This window comes from Xenopus laevis, chromosome 6S, assembly GCF_017654675.1.
Source record: "Xenopus laevis strain J_2021 chromosome 6S, Xenopus_laevis_v10.1, whole genome shotgun sequence".
NCBI classification, from domain to species: domain Eukaryota; kingdom Metazoa; phylum Chordata; class Amphibia; order Anura; family Pipidae; genus Xenopus; species Xenopus laevis.
The window spans coordinates 73,092,065-73,111,477 of NC_054382.1; the positions used below are offsets into that span (position 1 = coordinate 73,092,065).

At 39.7% G+C, this 19,413-nt stretch overlaps 1 protein-coding gene across 1 annotated transcript; it reads right to left on the reverse strand.

Moving 5' to 3' along the window:
- Positions 1 to 16,892: 16,892 nt before the first annotated feature.
- foxq1.S (forkhead box Q1 S homeolog) lies at positions 16,893 to 19,171 on the reverse strand. Its single transcript, XM_018269456.2, has one exon. The coding sequence runs from the start codon at positions 18,945 to 18,947 to the stop codon at positions 17,634 to 17,636; it is 1,314 nt and encodes a 437-aa protein (XP_018124945.1). The 5' UTR covers positions 18,948 to 19,171; the 3' UTR covers positions 16,893 to 17,633.
- Between the last annotated feature and the right edge of the window lie 242 nt (positions 19,172 to 19,413).

Consider the following 19,413-nt stretch of genomic DNA (forward strand, 5'->3'; position numbering starts at 1 on the left):
CCAAGTCTGCTGTGGGGGTCCAAGCCATATGAGGTACTGGAATGCTGGAAGGTGATCTCTCAATTCCTTTGGGCTATGCCTAGTATGATGCGTCTATATGCTGTCTGTGCTACACCTGTGAATGTACTTGGAGATGTACTGTGGCTACCTCATGTGTGAGTATTACAATACCTGTGGCACTTTGTTTTAAACAAAACTGTCAGGGAGCCGGGAGCTCCCTCCAGGGAGGTAGTCAGGATCAAGGAGGAAGCCCTCTTGAGGGTGCAAGGTCGCGGTATCCAAAGGGTTAAGCAAGATACAAGGTCAAAGTCCAGGCAAGAGTTCAATGGCAGGCAGATCAGGATCAAATAACAAGAGTCCAGGCAGGGGGTCAAAACCAAGGCAGGAGCTGGAATCAGGAAACAGGAATCAGGAATACAGGAACCCAGGTTCAGGGTAGCAAAACCTATTCTTGGGCGCCCTTCTGGTGTCCTGGGCACCCTTTTATAGTTGAGTTTGGCGCCATAGTGACGTCACTGGCGTCCTTACGCCGGCGTGCTTGCGCCGGCGTGTTTGCGCATGCGTGTTTACGCATGCGTCGGTGTTGCGGCGCTGGCGTCCCAGCGTCCACGTGGGCCAACTGGGCGCCACCATTTTGGATTCTTCGCCGCCGGGAGCAGACGCGTCCCTTCATGCTCCCGGCGGCCTTGACAAAAACCTGTTCTACTGTTTTGCAAAGAACCCCTGGTGTCCAACTCTATTTTTGTGTATTTTTGGCAGTAGCGAGTTGTAGTTCAACAACATCAGCACGTGTTTCCATTATTTTCGAAAGCCCTTCCTGGTGAAAGAGGGTCGTGTGTAGCCCATGCTCTATCACACTAGTTGGTATTTGTCTAAATCAGCCAAATAGGTGCTACACCAGTTTGATAAGATTCTTTAATATGCCACTTAATTTGATATAAACTATCTGTTGCTTAAGTATTCGTGTTGGGGTATAGTTTTCCTTTAAGACAATCTCCATTCATTATTCATTTATTATAAAGTTTTTTAGGCTGACACCTTGAATACATGACTGAGATGCAATCCTTCAGGCTTCAGTCATTACACTCCTCCCTTGATCACACCAAAGAGGTTTTAGTTTTCTCCTTTCCATTTTGGGCAACTCCCTCCCTTAAGCTGGAACTGAAGGACCTCTTAAATTTTCTTACTTTAGCATAAAAATATGAGCTAATTAACATATACAAACTATATGTCATTAACCCACATGCACAAAAAAGTAAGAAGCCCAGATAATTTTGTAGGCCCTTTTATTTATAAATGTGAGGATATTTAAAAAATAAATTCCTATATTATGATGTTAGTCAAGTGAAATAAACTTACACTATAAAAAATTATTTCAGCCTTGTTTTGTTAAGTCATGGAATTCATAATCACATCAAGCTAGCAGGAGCTATTTTGTGGACGTTGTTGTTAAAGCAAGCTTTGCATCATGCCAAAATCTTGTTTATGCACCAGAATGGGGCACCTGATGAATATGCCCATGCACTGGCTTAAGGCATGGAGGAGGGGCAGGCAATATATGGCAACATATGATTGAAAGCTGAGAGTTTTAAAAGCATTTATAACAGGTATGGATGTTTTTATAAAAAACAGAATTTGGGCTTTATGTTTAATTAGAAAAGTACTTTATTAAACAGCTTTTTTAGGTTTGGGTGACAGATGAGGTCCCCTTTAAAAGCTGTGTAAAATAAATGGTGAATTTATCAAGCAGTGTGTTTTATTTTATGCTGCCTGAACGCCAGATGCCATCATTTTACAGCTCTTCAGACCTTGAATAATTTGTTTTCTCATGGAATTTTTTTTAAAAACTGTGATGGATGAACACCTAGCATGATAAATAGGCCCCTTAGTGTACAGTATAAAAAGTATTGTTTGTTGATTTTGAGCTGTGTTACAATTGCCAATAACAAAGTGATTGTCTTACAGAAAAAAAACATTTAATTATATTGAAAAACTATGCTTAAGCGCTGTAACCCAAGAGTAGCCTTGGGCCAAAGCACCAAATGTTATGAAGGTCATGCAAGAGTGCTAACTTTCAAGTAGAATTAAAGATTGGATTTCAAAGAAGAAGCAGTAAGAAAATAATTCCAGTCCTCTAATATTAAGGAATCAGGATCAGTCAGAAATAACATTTAGGGGCAAATTCACTAGCCGGCGAAGTGGCTTACGCTAGCGAAAATTCGCCAGCGTTACGTCATTTTGCCACTTAGCCAATTTACTAAAAGTGTCCCTGGCGAAAATTCGCTAGCGAAGTAGATAGTCTAGTGCAACTTCGCAGCCTAATGCCAGGCGAAGTTGCACTCTGACGAAGGGGCGAAACTATGTGTTTTTTTTAGTTTTTATAGGGTGATAGGCTGAAAAAGATCGGAATTTTTTTTAGGGTACCCTCCTTCCCCCCTACTCATGTTAACATATGGCACTTAAACTATACTGTGGGCACATGTGTAGGGCATTAAAACACCTCTATATAATTTTATTATGTTTCCCTGAGCTTGTGTAGTGTTATTTATTTGCTGCAGCATACACGTCCATTCAAACTTCTATTTCGCGATATATGCAAATTTCCAATCGCTAGCATAACTTCGTACCGCTGATCGTAACATCGCTAGAGCAACTTTGCAAACGATCGGCAACTTGTGCGCAACTTCGGATCTTCGTGACTATGCAGCCCTGGCGAATCTATGCCTGGTGAAGTCAACGCTGGCACAACGTCGAAGGTAAGAAAATTTGCCCCTTAGTGTGTACTTGAAGTGGGCAATGATCAGAGAATATAGTTTTGAGAGGAACAATGATGTATGGCAACCCAAGGACACAGATATAGAATGAAGCTTTTGAAGGAAAAAATACTTTATTGAAGATGTGGCTGATAATGGAGAGCCAAAAGAAAGGTTTTTGAATTGTTGGTAGACATTTTTTTTACAAGTTTTATTTATGCTTTTTAACCATACAACAGGCTGTGCATTAAACAAATGTAAAAGTGTACACAGGATTCCTTACTGACGATTAATGAGAGTAGCGTTGGTAGACATTTTTAAAGGAGTGGTTCACCTTTCACGCTTTTTTCAGTTTTTTCAGATTGTTCACCAGAAATAAAATTGAAATTTGTACTTATTGTAATTTCTCTTTCCTTTAGATCCAAGCAGCAGCAGCACCATGATATTTATTCAGCCCCTTTAAAAGGATAGATCAGTTAAAACACACCTCCAATTTTACAGAAGTCAATAAAAAAAAACCGAACACCTCCCATCCTTATTTTAATAACAAGTAACCCCAATTACTACCAAAAACATTTTATTAGGAAGGGTTCCTGTGCTTCTGCTTGGATCCAAAGGAAAGAGAAATTACAGTAAGAACACATTTCAATTTTCCTTAAGTAGCAACATCACCATGAGATATAGAAAGTAATCTTTTATAAGGGAGGGAGTCCTTTTGACATGTCTGACCACAGAACATTTCTACCAAACTCCACCTCCACCAGATTTCAAGCCTATAATGCTTGGAAAAGGTATGTAAGTTGCTCCAAGTAGCCACTTTGCAAATCTGTTCTGCTGAAACCTGTGCCCTTTCAGCCTAAGAAGTAGCCATAGCTCTGGTAGAATGGGCCTTAGCAAAAGCTGGAAGTGAAAGTTTTGCCAATTTATAGCACAACTTTATAGTGTCCCGTATCCACCTGGAAATTGTGACCTTCCTGAAACTTCAGAATTCTGGCCACATTCTGTTGATGGGTACAGAAAAAAAAGAAGGCAAAACAATTTACTGACTAATGTTGACATTTGAAGCAAGCTTTGGCTGAAAAGAATGAACTGTTCTTAACAGAACTCTGTCTTTTAAGAAAAGCAAACAGGGTTCCTCTATAGATACAGATACTCTCCTGGCTTAGGTGATTGCCAACAGAAAGGTTACATTCATTGACAAAAGTTTAATGTCCATCTGTTCCAAAGGTTCAAATCACTCAAGCCATTTAACAACAGGTTCAAGTACCATATAAGGACTGGATTCTTTAACAGAGGATGAAGCTTATTCAGAGCTGAGAGGATGAAGCTTATTCAGGGCTCATAGTCTCATAGCTTCATAGTGAAGCATAATCTCAATCACTTTTTGTGAGAGGCCCAATTGCATCAATAAGGGCCTTCAAGTTCCAGGCTGTCAGACGAAGTCTCTCTACCCCCTTGAAAAGTACTGAGCTTGAGACAACAGGTCCTTGACCTGTGGGAGAATCCACTTATCCCCCCGACTCATCTGAATAAGTTGGGAAAACACTGGAGGTTTTTCTGGATTTTTCCACACCAACTTCATGAAACCTGTCATGAGTGGATACATAGGAAAGGATTTTGTCTTAGAACAGCCCCTAAGGTCCCCCTCTGGGTCCTTAGATTGGCTTGTAGCTTATGAAGCATCAATAGCAGATCTCACAGCCTTAACCACCATAGGCACTTTTTCAGTCTGGAAAAGGGCCATATCCACTTCCTTCTCTAAAGAAGATGATAATATGGCAGCTGCTATCCTAAACAAACTGAGAGAGCTTCTAGAGTTGTTTACTCAGGTATGGTAAAGTATTCTGCAGAATAAATATAGTGTTATAGCTTGCACTATTGTAGCTTTCCTTCTCCTTTAAACATTTAATTTTGGAGCCAAACTGCATCAAGAGGAATTCAAGATACCTCTTAATTTATCTCATGATGTTACTCATCACCAAATCAGCGCATCCTCCATGCTCAATGAGGTCACGTCACCTAGGATGTACTGACATCATCATGCATGTGCAATCCACCACAGTACCTGCTGATGTCACTAGGCCCCTACCGAAAGAAGTGGGGTAAATATCACCCATGCCTCTGCATAGTAAAATTCTCCAAGAAGAGGCCTGCTCCTGTTCATGTACCTCCAGCAAGGATCAGCTCCCAGCATGGAGTACCAACAACCTCAGAAGACCCCTAGGATCTGGAACAACATAGAATCCATCTTCATCCTATCATTCGTTTGGAAGGATAGGAAAAACAAAAAGAATGGAGGTTTTAGGTGTTTTAATTGGCTTCTGTAAAATTGGAGGTCTGTTTTAACTGTCCTATCCTTTTAAAGAGGCAGAATAAATCTCATGGTGCACAGGATGCAAAGGAAATACATTTTTTCAATTGCCTTCCTTGTTTTATTTTTGACTATTTTACCAAGACTGAAGTTTAAAATAAATTTTCCTGTCAGGCAGCTCAGTAATCCAGATGCAGATTGTGAACCGTTACAATTTTGCTACATTAGTTGATAGATTTCTCAGCAGCATCTAGTGAATATTAGTAATTATTGTGGGGCTCCTACGGGTTAATCAGCCCTGCAGCTTTAAGGCCCCCCACCTTTTTCTTAGAGTGATTTGCCAAGAGAGGTGTGACAGCTTCTTGCTACACTGCACTATAGTGTGTGTAAGGAGTGGCCTCTTCCTCTTTCGCCTCTGGATGCTGATCCAGCTGGGTGTGCTCAGAGGGACTGAGTACACCAGGCCCAGAAGAAGGCATGTGTCCTAATCGGGGACCAGGAAACCCCGTGAATGAGGAATAGTTACACTAGGGCAGACTTGTCATAGTCTCTCTAGGAGAGAAAGGCAGAGAGGTTAGAGAGAAAGAGCAGCTGAAGCTCCAACAAGGATTTGCAGTAAGGGAGTAGCTTCCCAGAGGCTCTGTGTGTTGCCTCCAGTCAGGGACCTCAGTGAAGAGGGACTGTAGGGTAGAAGCTGCTTTCCTGACAACTTCCAGGAGGGAATGTGTGTGAATTCTGCAAATGCCTAATGGAGGCTCTTCCTCATGAAATGCCTGTGTCTGCTCTAGGTGAGCCTGCCTGCAGATCTGTGTGAACTCTCTATATGCTGTTGCCTCAACTCCTGCGTGAGTAGAAACCTGATGTCACTTGTCTAGTGCATAGTTCAATAAACCTTGTTCCTGTTTTATTAAGAACCTCCTGGCGCCCAAGTCTTTTGTTATTGCACAGTAGCCTTTGGGAGTTGTAGTTACACTACACCACACCTTTAATCTTCCATATAGCGAAGGCCCTACCCTGAAGTGTTAGTCACGTGTAACCCATGCTCTAGTGCACTAGCTGGTGAATTAACCCCATATGGCCCAAATAGGTGTTATATTTGTATCAATTATAACAACTGTCTTTAATAAAACTCAGGGGTTCTGCTCGGCAGGGCTAAAGATAAGAAATGTATCTTCTTATGTAGCAATTTACAGGGTCGTGACCCCCTGGCAGAGCTGCTACAGGAAGAAGGTGAAAAATTAATCCTCAATATAAGCAAAACAGTCACAAATAGATAAAAGGATTTATTTGACAAAATAAATAATCCCATATCTATCTGTCTATCTATCTGTCTGTATATGTATTTCAATATCAGCAGTAGCAGATTCACCATTATTGAGTGTGGTAAGAAACTAGAGAACAGAACCCACACACACACAGGGAGAATATATAACCTGTGCAGATACCACCCTTGCCATACCCTAGTAATCCACAGTGGTACTACTCTATTACTGTGGATTATAAGACTATAAGGAAAGCAAAATATAAAAAAAAGTATTATCTATTATATAGCACAACAAATTAAGCAATGGTTGAAATAGTAATAAATACAACGGGGGAAAAAATGAACACTGTAAATCCAACAATTCTGTGAAAAAGTCAGTACTCAAACAGAGTTTTACAAGTAACATGTGTATTGTAAAAAATAATTAACCAAATGGCTTAGCTATAAAAATGTGTGAAAATCAGCACTTTAATGTGTGAGATTGTTTTGTAAAGATTCAAATGATTTTGACAGAATCGTTCAAATATTTGGTGAATGAACTGCACATATCACCCCACAATTCTTCGTTTTCAAGTGGTTACCTTAATTTTTATGCTTTAATATTTTGTGCAACTTTTTGCTGGTAAAAGTTATACACTTTTTTAGATGCAAGCTGTCCTCTGTTTGATATTTTTGCCCCCACTATCACCATCTGTGGCCGCAAATTTCTGTGCAAGGGTGCAAGGACCTGCTTAGAGTGACTGACAGATGAATGCAGCGCTGGCTGCTTCAGACAATGCTGTATTCATGAGAAGTGGGTTAGGGTAAGGTCCATAACTTATGCACTATTAACTCAAGTTAGGGGGCACTGTGGGGGGCAGGGTGCAAAGGAGCCCTTTTCTTACTGTTTGCCCTCTGATGTTTACTGTGAATTCTCCATTACTTAGTACATTAGCACTTACATCTTGGACCTTGGTAAATGGGGCTCCATGTTCTAAGGGTATAATGTTTTTACGTTTGCCTGAAAACAAAATGAATATTGAATAAATTAGATACGTTTCAAATATGTGATTAAAATATGTGTTAAAATTAATATTTAAAAATGTATAAAGCCATATTTTATAGCAGTATAGAAAACAATAGACATGATTAGTAGATCAGTAGATATCACAGGTATGGTGTTTGTGCAATTTATTGTAAATAAACGGGACTTGCACACTCAAAAAATAATAATTAATTATTCCACACAATGGTACTCTAAAAAGTTTTTTATATATCATATAATTGCATACCAAACAATGCTCTGTACAATCAATGCAAATCAAACATTTTACATGTTAAAGACAGGATTTTTTGCATTTACATAGCACCAAAGTGTGTTTCAAATACCAGGCTGTACAAGTCAGCAGACACCCCTGCCAGAGAATGAGAATCACCCCGACGTTTCAGCGAAAAAGCCTTTATCAAGGGTGACGACTGAGCGGGTACGTGCCTGGCATCCCCCACCCCCAGCTTTGCGCCCTAGGCACTTGCCTACTCTGCCTACCCCTAATTCCGGCCCTGGCGAGTGCAGAAAGGGCTTCTTTCTCATCACCCTGTCATACAGGTGTTCTTTGTGCAAATTGCGCTGAATTGTACAACGATGTACAGATACACCATCTGCAACAAGATATTCTTACAGGTCTTTGGAGGTGATCTTTGGGTTGTCTGTTCTCACAATCCTCTGCATATGCCGCTCCTGTATTTTTCTTGGCCTGCTAGACCTGGGTTTTACAGCAATTGTTCTTATGGCCTTCCATTTCCTTATTACATTCTTTACAGTTGAAACTGACAGTTTAAACCTCTGAGATAGCTTTTTATAGCCTTCCCCTAAACCATGATACTGAATAATCTTTGTTTTCAGATTTTTTGAGAGTTGCTTTGAGGATCCCATGCTGGCACTCTTCAGAGGAGAGTCAAACAGAAGCACAACTTGCAATTGGCCACCTTAAATACCGTTTCACATGATTGGACACACCTGCCTATGAAGTTCAAGGCTTAAAGGTATACTGTCATCGGAAAACATGTTTTTTTCAAAACGCATCAGTTAATAGTGCTACTCCAGCAGAATTCTGCACTCAAATCCATTTCTCAAAAGAGCAAACAGATTTTTTTATATTCAATTTTGAAATCTGACATGGGGCTAGACATTTTGTCAATTTCCCAGCTGCCCCATGTCATGTGACTTGTGCCTGCACTTTAGGAGAAATGCTTTCTGGCAGGCTGCTGTTTTTCCTTCTCAATGTAACAGAATGTGTCTCAGTGAGACATGGGTTTTTACTATTGAGTGTTGTTCTTAGATCTACCAGGCAGCTGTTATCTTGTGTTAGGGAGCTGTTATCTGCTGGGGGGGGGGGGGGGGGAAGGGAGGGGGTGATATCACTCCAACTTGCAGTACAGCAGTAAAGAGTGATTGAAGTTTATCAGAGCACAAGTCACATGACTTGGGGCAGCTGGGAAATTGACAATTGGAAATGGATTTCAGTGCAGAATTCTGCTGAATTTTTTTTTCTCCCATGACAGTTTCCCTTGAACGAGCTAATCCAACCAATTTGGTGTTGCCAGTAATCAGTATTGAGCAGTTACATGCATTCAAATTAGCAAAATGTAGTACCCACATATTTGCACAGCCAGCTTTTCACATTTGATTTAATTTCATACATCTGAATACTGCTTCACTAAAAATCTTTGTTCAGAAAACACCTCAGTACTCAGATGCTCCTGGGAAATGAAAGACATACCACTGTTATGGTTTTTGTTGAAAGTGGAGTAAGTTATTATGCATTTTTAAAAGTGCTTTGCATGGCGGAAGAAGAACACCTCATTCCAAGAAAAACACCTCCTATCTTCTGTCAAATTTGGTGGAGTTTCCATCATGCTGTGTGCCTGTGTGGCTAGTTCAGGGACTAGGGCCCTTGTTAAAGTCAAGGGTCGGATGAATTCAACCCAATATCAACAAATTCTTCAGGATAATGTTCAAGCTTCAGTCACAAAGTTGAAGTTACGCAGGGGCTGGATATTCTAACAAGAACAATGACCCTAAACACACTTTGAAATCTAAAGTGGCATTTATGCAGAGGGAGAAGTACAATATTCTGAATTAGCCATCACAGTGAGGATGATTTGAAGCAGGCTGTCCATGCTCGGCAGCCAACAAATTTAACTGAACTGGAGAGATTTTGTATGGACGAATGGTCAAAAATACTGCCATTCAGAATCCAGCCACTCATCAAAGGCTATAGGAGGCATCTAGAGGCTGTTACATTTGTAAAAGGAGGCTCAACTAAGTATTGATGTAATATCTCTGTTTGGGTGCCCAAATCTATGCACCTGTATAATTTTGTTATGATGCAAATTTTCTGTTAATCCAATAAACTTTGTCACTGCTGAAATACTGCTGTTTCCAAAAAGCATTTGATATATTAAAAGGAAGTTGCTACTTTCAAAGCTCAGCCAATATATATATACACACACACACAAAATAAACAAGCTACAACCATTGTTACCCACCCGGCTCTGGTCTGATTTATTGTTATTTATTGGCTCATCCACTTTACTGGTCCCATGTAGAATTCTAAACAAGGTAAGCAATCATGGGAAATTATAGCCTGATAGCATTCTTTGTGGGTTAAGTTATCATAAACCTAAGGTATTTTTGACTGACAGCTTTGCCTTAATGATCATGTCAATTTAATAGCATACCTTTGTTGATTGATGAGGAGAATGACTTGTACAGGTGTGTACACAGGTATAAGACTTACCTGTAATCTTAACAGCTACCTGCAGGCTGCAGTATTGCATCAGCCTGATCATTACTTTAAGTAGTATGCCCTGGTGAATTTAAATATATATGAATCAAACAAAGGGGATAATTATAAAAAAAAAGTATTATCATTATAATAATAATAATTTTAAGAGATAAAGCAGGATATCTTTTTAATTAGGTTTACTATTTCCAAATCCACATAAATATGTGCATATTATATATATATATCCAAATACCTATTATATAGTTTGAGTAAACTGATTAAATGATTGTCTTTCCTTACTTATAATTTTATTTTTTACAAAAATGTGTACAATTTTCAAGATTTGCATCATACAACAACATCTTGGTATTTGTTTAAAGCACAGAGGAAATTTATATATCTTGGAAAAATGGAAAATCCACCGATTTGTAGAATAAAAAAACAGTGCGCTTATGTTCTATGTTCTAGAAGTGTAATCTCTGAATGATAAAGCATTTTTACATTGCATTTCCGTAGTAACCACAGCAAATGATATTCAGGGATCAGTAGTGTATTTTGTATTAATAGAAATACAATACAAATGGGGTATCTCCACAAGGCAAAATCCGTCCAGAGAATTTATCAAACAATGAATTCATTGCTGATATGTTGAAAGGTTTATTTCACTTTTCTGTAGGTGAGTGATCCTCAATGTTGTGTTGTTCAGTTGTTGCTGATCCTAGCATCCTAACAACAAGGGATAGTCCTTCGGGGGAAGTCATCCTGGGCTCACCAATAAGACAATGCTGCCCAAAAATTCCATGGTCAGCTGGCACACCAAATCTGGCACAGTTTTAGTTTTTCCGGATTACTTTTGCATGATCTGGCCAGAAGCAGCTAACTTGACTTTTATCATTGTACAGTTTGTTTCAGAATCAAAGAAATTATACCATGAATATGCCAGCTTTATATTAAATGACACAATAACATCTGAAGTGACTGGTTTGCAGTTCTGGCCTGCTATTTTATCGTCATCATGCTTACAAACTGCTGAAGCATTAAAACTGTTGACTATGGGTAAGGAGATCTACATATATTCTACAGAATATTTTTAGGTGGCATCAATCAACACACGCTTTGTTTAAGTAAAAGGGGAGGAATACAGGCATATTCTAAAAAGCCATGTATTTGTTTAAACCTCCCAATGTTTATCCAAAGGCAGCAATACGGCACAACACATCATCTGTATTTTGACATGCATTCTTGATCATAATTCATTTGGTAAAACAATACTTTATGTAACATTTATGTCAAAATCTTGCCTCATAAAGTCCATTAGTAGAATTAAGGTAGGGTTAGCATAGATTCAGCCAAAGTAAATAGAGCACTTATATTAAATAAATATAAATCTGTTTGCCACCTTCACACACAATACACTTATGTGGTGCCATGGAGTATGTAATTAGGAGATTAAGAAAAGGTTTGTTCAACAGCGTGCAGAGTTCATGCTGATCAAATAGCGTAGGTGTAAATTAAATCTTTTAGGACAGCTAATGAGGAAAGTCTAGCTGAGGCATGGCTAGGTACAGCTAGAGAAATACTGTATTTCCCTTATCTATACAAATGTTAAAGTGTCTGTGCTTTCTTACAAGCTAGGAACTATTATACTGATTATACTGTGATTTCATAAACAAATACACATAAATCTGTTGTCCTAATATTCCTACCTTGAATATACACAAACAATATAATTAATTACCAAATCCTGCTGAGGTAATATGGTAAATTACATATTATATTTTAAAAACTTTGTTGGTGTAAAGTGCTGGAGTTAAGGTATGAGTATTCCTCCAATGTTGTTTCCTAAATACATTAAAGGATAACTAAACCCTAAAAATCCAAAAATTACATATTTTATATACTGAACTTATTGCACCAGCTTAAAGTTTCAGCTTCTCAATAGCAGCAATGATCCGGGACTTCAAACTTGTCACAGGGGGTCACCATCTTGGAAAGCGTCTTTTGATTTTAACCTATGGAATAAAGAACAAAATTTTATTCAACCTGGTGTGTCGCAGGAGTGCGTGCTCATTCTACAATTTCCTTGCTTCTCATCCCAAGCTACGGGTTCGGGGCTCTGCAGAAAAGCAGAATCAGCAGAAAAGAAGACGGGGAGCTACTGGGCATCTTTGAAGCCACAAATCGTTACTGCTAAAGAGCTGTGGTTGCCTTGGGCTGGTACAAAAGCCCAAAACTGTACAACAGTTCTAGCCAGCTTATTTTGTTAAGCTTTACTTCTCCTTTAAGGGATTATCTTTTTTAAAAATTTTACCACATGGTAGATTGTAAACTACTGCAAGTTAATATTTCTAGATAATGGTGTCTTATGCTTGGAGCTGGTTGTGGATGGTAATCTCTCATATAGCTATGGTGTCTGCTCACTTATTGAAATACAGTGAAACCTCAATTTTAAGTACCCTGGTTTTAAGTTTTTCTGCATCTTACATTTTTTTATTTGTGGTTCCACCAATTTCAATGGGTACATTTTTCTGATTTTAAGTAATGCTTTCCCGGATTTTACATTAAAAAATTGTCCTGATGTACCCAAAACTGTTTTTTTCCCTTTATGAATGTTATTGTTTGTAAATCAAAGATGTTTAAAACACTAACCAGATATATGTTTTTTCTTGGTTCTGCCTGTAAACGGTCAATTCAAATTAGTCTGTCCCTTATACAGTTCTGCACAATCACTTATTGCTTTAGGTTGTTTATGTGACTAACAGAGAGTCTTGCACATGCCCCCCATAGTGTAACATTAACCCTGTAATGCTTAACCCTTGTTATTAACACAGTAAATATTGTATCTCAACGTAAAACTGACTAATGTGCTTATATCCTTTTAGTACTTGAAGAAAAAGTTACTTTAACACATTTCCCTGATTTTACATAATTTTTTCTTGGACCCCTGAAAAATGTAAAATGGGGGTTCTACTGTACAGCCACTAGAACCTTATATAGCATGCTGGTATGAAGCACCTTTAATGAAAATCTCTGAAATACCTGTATGTGACATCACTAAAGCTCCAGGGTTAGGGTTCACATAATCCATCAATCATCTTGATGCTTGGAATCGAAATGCAGCTGTCGGAAATTTTACATTTGTTGTGCCTTCCATGCAGTGTCCACCCCCCCCCCCATAATTCCTGAGTGTTTGCGTCCACATGGGGAGTTGTGAACTAAAGTACCATAAATTTGTCCTTGAAGAACAGATGGAGACTTCTAACTGCCTAATCGTTGTTTTATTCACCATCATCGCCATCATCATAATTATTACTAAAATCCATACTGTATATAGGTCACAAACTGCCTTTGTCATATATATAATTATATAATAATGATCTAGGATCTCTCCCTTAAGAGTTCAAGGACAGCAAATAAGCTGTGTAACTGGTCTTAAGGCTGGGCCCCCAATGGATGCCTTGACTCCCTCTTAATGGCCACCATCACCCTGAAAACTTTTCTTTCCCAGTGTGAAGGGTATGGTCCATATCTATGGCACAGAGCATCTGTCTTAATTGACCACCTATAATTGTTTTGTAGGGGTATAACTGCCCATAAACCAACTGAAATTTATTTTCCTTAGGAAACACTGAATAATAACATCTTAAAGGAACAGTAACACCAAAAATATAAAAGGTTACATAGCAGAAAACAGATACAAAATACCATTGCATTCTATTACAGAGTTCTGTTATCTACAAACTAAACTGTTCCTTTTCTCATTTCTCAGCTTGAATGGCTGCCCCAATGATTACACAGCCATCTATTTATAAAAACTATTGTAGTCTATCTAAAGCAAACACATAATTTTTACCAATGCATGGAAACCATACATTACATTTTAATTACTTAAAACACTTTTATTTTGTGTGGTTATTGGTCCTTTAAGAAAGGGCAGTCGCAGAGAAATACAATCTGCACTCTGAGGCTTCTGAATTTTTGAATCTTTTTGTCGTCTGCCTGTAACAGTTACTGAATTGTATTTTCTCAGTACTGCAAGTGACAGCTGATAAGGTCACATTAATGGACAAAAGCTACCTGTGTGACATGAACTTATTCTCACCTTGGTATAACTGGACACAAGACAGTAAAGGCATAGCAGATACCACATTGCGTGGTCAGAACATTTTTTTCTGAATATTTGTATTTAAAGGAGAAATCAACCTGTGGGGGAAAAAAACTCTACCCCCCCCCAAGAAAAAGTTGTGCTCACCACTAATTTTTAAAACCATTAGGCAGGGGTGCAATGAGGCTGTGACCAAAAAATACATATATGTATGTATTTTTTGGTCACAGCCTCATTGCACACTGCCTAATGGTTTTAAAAATTAGTGGTGAGCACAACTTTCCCTTGTTTGTTATAGTTATACAGGAGCAGTGACCAGCTCCATGTTGTAGCTCCCACCCTTCCCAGCTATAGTCAGGTAACCCCACTGGTGCAGTGTCGGACTGGGCCGGCGGGAAACCGGGAAAAAACCCGGTGGGCCCCGGCCCACTTGGGCCCCCGCCGGCCCAGTCCCGGTCCTAGATTGGCCCCCGAACGGCAGTAAAAGTTTTTTGGCGCTGTTGCGCATGCATGCGTTGGGGCTGACGTTCGCGCATGCGCATTGGGGCTGACGTTCGCGCATGCGCACTCGTTTTTGCGCACTCGTTTTTGCGCATGCGCACGGGGCCCCCGAGGTTCACAACCCGGTGGGCCCCGACTGCGCCAGTCCGACCCTGCACTGGTGTCTAATAAAAGGGCAGCCAAGTTTGGGAGTTTTACTTTGAAAGCAGCAAGTAAGTTGCAGGTAAAACTTAGTCCCTTTATAAAATGTATAATGAAGCAATAGAATTCTTAATGAATCAGATGAAAATTGAGCATAGGACTGGCCAGATATGGGATGACTTTGACGTAGTTGGCCAGCTTAAATATATTGTAATATATGGACAAACAATCCCTGTTTTGTTTAAAGGGTAAGGCATTTTTCAGTAGCAGTATGCACAAAATGTCTCTGTCTTAAATACATTTCTCTCCACAGACAGCACTCCACGTTCTTGATTAAAATTCGCCTTTATTTATTCCATCTTTGGGCAGCATAAGTATGCAACATTTCGAGTGGCACTTTTGTATGTGTCTATATGTATTTTGTGGTCACAACCTCATTGCACCCCGGCCTAATGGTTTTAAAAATTAGTGGTGAGCACAACTTTCCCTTGTTTGATATATATATATATATATATATATATATATATATATATATATATATATATATATATATATATATATATATATATATATATATTTAACACAGTCCAGTGAGTCTCCGCAATCCAAGGCAAACGTTTTTGTGACATATAATAGCCGGGGTGCACGGTTAAAATATATATAACCATGTATTCAAGAAACCGGCACTCCCATGTAAAAATTCCAATTATTTATTGTGTTGCACCAACGTCTATAAACATGGCCTAAATCCTAATTAAATTCTATTACATTTAAAGAATAAGATATCTTTCAGCCTGAAACATTCCAGCCTGGAATTCCTGAACTATTTCAAATGTGCTTTCCCTAGCCATAGTAGCAAGTTGCACCTCTTTAAGCCTTTTATATGTAAATATTTATTATTTTGTGCTCTTGGCACACTTTATTTTAATTGACTTAAATGGAAACCTCTGCTTTAGTTTTTTTGTATTTTTAGTTTTACAATAGGACAGTTCTTATTTATAGATCTGAGTTTCATCCTATGCTAAAAACTATTTGTAGCAGCTGTTGATTTAAAAAATTATTCAGTGTGTATGTACTTTAAGCATACACTATACTGTATATCTCAGATCAGCACACATGTGGGTGTTCAGTCAAATCTGTGGTTACATTTGAGTAAAGATAAAAAGCAGTTGGATCACTGAGCTGACAGCTATGTTTTACATGTCTGCTTTCTTGCAAGGTGAGCAGTTGCCTTATAGTGTAATCAGATCTGTTTCTTTCAACGTTCACAGTGAGCTGCTTTTATGATTTCTCACGCACATCACATACTTTTCATGTCATGAAGTTTATGGAATTCCCTTCAACCATCACAAAGCCTACTGCTGAATCACCACAAACGTTACACTTTTTTTTCCAACAATTTTATTTCAAAATAAGCAGTATAGCTCAGTTCAAATAAAATACACATATATAAAAACACAGATACAAAAAGACTCTGCTCAGTGTTGGCAGCGTTTATGCTTTTTTTTTAGAAATACAAAATCTTACCAGTAATTAATCTATACTCTAGCTCGATTCGAGCTTATATGTGTATATATATATATATTTATTTTTTTTAAAGATTTTATTGGCACCACATTCAGTAAGTGGTCACCTGTCATTTAAGATTGTGTTACAAAAGCTATAAATAATTTAAGACACAGACAGTTTGCTTTAATCATTTTTGGCACAGACATGCCTGCGTTAACAGCAGAAATGACCTGGAATTGTGTAAATCTCTCACTATATTGCCATAGTGCAATACAGTATACATAGAGAATGGTCCTAAAATAGCATGACTGATTGATACAGTAGGCACTGTACTTGTCATTTCAAGAATGGCAAAAAAAAAATCTGAAATATATATTATATATACATTTAGTCAAACTAGAAGTAACAACCAGGAAAACTGGCTGAAGTCGAGGTAATTTTTTTATGCTGTGGGAATTTTAAGAAATTGCATTACAGAACTTTAATATCTTAAAATATTTCTCGAATAGGCACAGTAATTCAATACCCTGTATTACATCACAAAAAAATAAAGAAAGCTGATATATCGTATATCTTTTTTTTTTTTTTAAAAAAAGGAAAAAGTGCAGTTAAAGGTAATTTTCTCACCTCTAGAAAAGAAGAAATAGACCAGTGCAGAGTTTGTGGCACAGCCACACCAATAGAATACAAGGAGTATTACAGATTGAGGGACCCTGCTATGATTACATTAACAGCTGAGTGTGAATCTAGATCAGGCATAGTTGATCTCCAGCACATCACCTGTTGCCTAACAACAACACCTAAAATGACTTTACAAACTGAGCTGCAAGGATGCTGGGGGTTGTATTTCAACAGCTGTGTTGCTGACAGTTGCTTATCCTTTATCTAGAGTCATTGGCCTGTTCTTTGGATCAGATAAAAGTACATGTTTTCTAGATACCTTCGCAGGAAGAAATAAAAGGTGGGTGTTTTCCTTTGGGGGATGTTGTTAGCAAACCAGTTGCATTGGCTATAAAAGGAAATCATCCTTGGCAGTGAAATCAATCATGTATGAGCATCTAATAAGATGTATAGTCATGCTACCAGTTTGAAATTGTATCAGTAACATTGCATAAAAATAACCAAATAAGGTAACTTGATTTCCCCTCTTGTATTGCCAGTATACAAACTCTGGAAATTCTGCCACAACACTCATGTTTGATAAAGGCACTTAAATTGGCAAGAGCAGGGTTTAGAGGGTGCTACAAACTAACATACCTTTCCCTCCCCCCTCCCTTCTTTTTCATGCTAGCAATGTCTCATGTCGATAAGGGTGGTAAGCACCTGCAGTGCGTAGGGTGTGTAAGAGCCCAGGGTTGCCCAGATGTTCCGAATGAGTCTTGGTAGGACATGGTGGAGAGAAAAGATGGGGGTGGTGGAGAGGAGCACGATGAGACAGCTGATCATCTCTTGGGTCTGGTAACAAATGCCCCTCACTCCTGGGATCCATTAGCATTAGTAAGGCTTCAGACATGCAGTATCTGTAGAGTTGTAAGTGCAAGGGGGATGCATTGCTAGCAAGGGGACTAATAGGGTACAATGCAGATGGGGCAGCCAATGCGGTGGATGGGGTATAAGGTACAATAGGATAAGAAGAGGCAGAGGAGGGAGAATGCAGCAAAGCACCTGTTGGCCACAGGATCCTTCCACTTGATGATCTTGGATCTGGTTCACTTTCTCTCCTCTGGAAAGGTTTACTCAAGATACTTTCAATTGCGAAGGAGCTGGAGAACTTGGTCCCCGAGTTGGTTTCTTTGGTAGACCTGTTGGAGGAGGAGTTTGTAGAGGAGGATGGAAGTGCTGAAGGTGCCATGATCAGCCGGCTGGATGAGGGGGAACAGCTTTGGTTTGCTTTAGTTGGGTTCATCATTTGGTGCTGCTGTTCTGCAAGTCCCTGCAGATCCTGCTCTTTGAGGCACTTGGTGGACCTGTTTAGTCGCTTCCTTCTGCGTCTGAAGACCCCATCTGCAAAGGTGTACTCACTGTTTGGGTTCAGCATCCAGTAATTATCTTTGCCCCATGGCCTAGATGGGTCCCGTAGAACTTTGACAAAACAGTCATTGAGGGAGAGATTGTGTCGCACTGAGTTCCTCCAGCCAGTGTAGCTACCCCTGAAGAAGGGGAATTTCTTCATCAGATAGTCATTGATCTCTGCAAGTGTCAGGCGCCCACTGGCCGAGTCCTTGATAGCCATGGCTATGAGTGCGATGTACGAGTAGGGAGGTTTGGGTCGGCGGGTGTAAGTCTTTGTTTTGCCCACCTCAGCAATTAGTGCTCTGCATTGGCTAGAACCATCTCCCGACCCCGCAATTCTCTCTGAGTTTACCTGCTCTTCTTCTTCCACGACATCTTCCTCGTCCCCCACAAGGCTGCCGGTGTCAGTGTCCATTTCGGAATCTCTGGGACAGAGGGCATGATTGGGGCTGTTGGCTATAAAGTCCCCGTCCGACCCCAACTCGTCTCCCCGACTCGAGAGAGGCGACGCCAAGCTGCCCTCCTGGTCACTAGGACACACCTTGTCTACAAAGCTTGTGCGTGCAAACACCTCCAGGTTCATCCCGGACAGGGCTGTGCGACTGCCCCCTGTCCTGTCAGCTCCACTTGTCAGATCCAGTATAGCGACTGGGCTGCTCCTTCCCTTGTCTGCTCCACTTGCGGCGGCTTAGCACTTTGTCAGGGTAGGGGCAGAGGCTTGTCAGCGGGACGCAGAGTTAAGGGATGTCGGGTCCCTTCAGTCTGAGGATGTACTTGTTTTGCTATTGTACTCTCACTAGAGTTCCATTCGCCAGCGCCTATTATAGAAGCAAGAGAGGTGGGAGGAGACGTGCAGTTTACCTACTTTATCTCCAGCAAATCACAGACACCCAGTCACCTTCAGGGAGGAGGGAGCATAGGTAGTGTGACTACAATTAGGCATATGAATTACTATCAAACATCTGTCCGTGTGTGCTTACATCACTACTGTCCAGCCCCTGGCTATATGCGCAGTCAGACCAGACTCAGAGCGGCAGGTGTATCCAGGT

Bases quoted from the DNA above. Each gene is read 5' to 3' on its own strand.
- foxq1.S (XM_018269456.2), bottom strand. From the start codon at position 18,947: ATGAACCTGGAGGTGTTTGCACGCACAAGCTTTGTAGACAAGGTGTGT.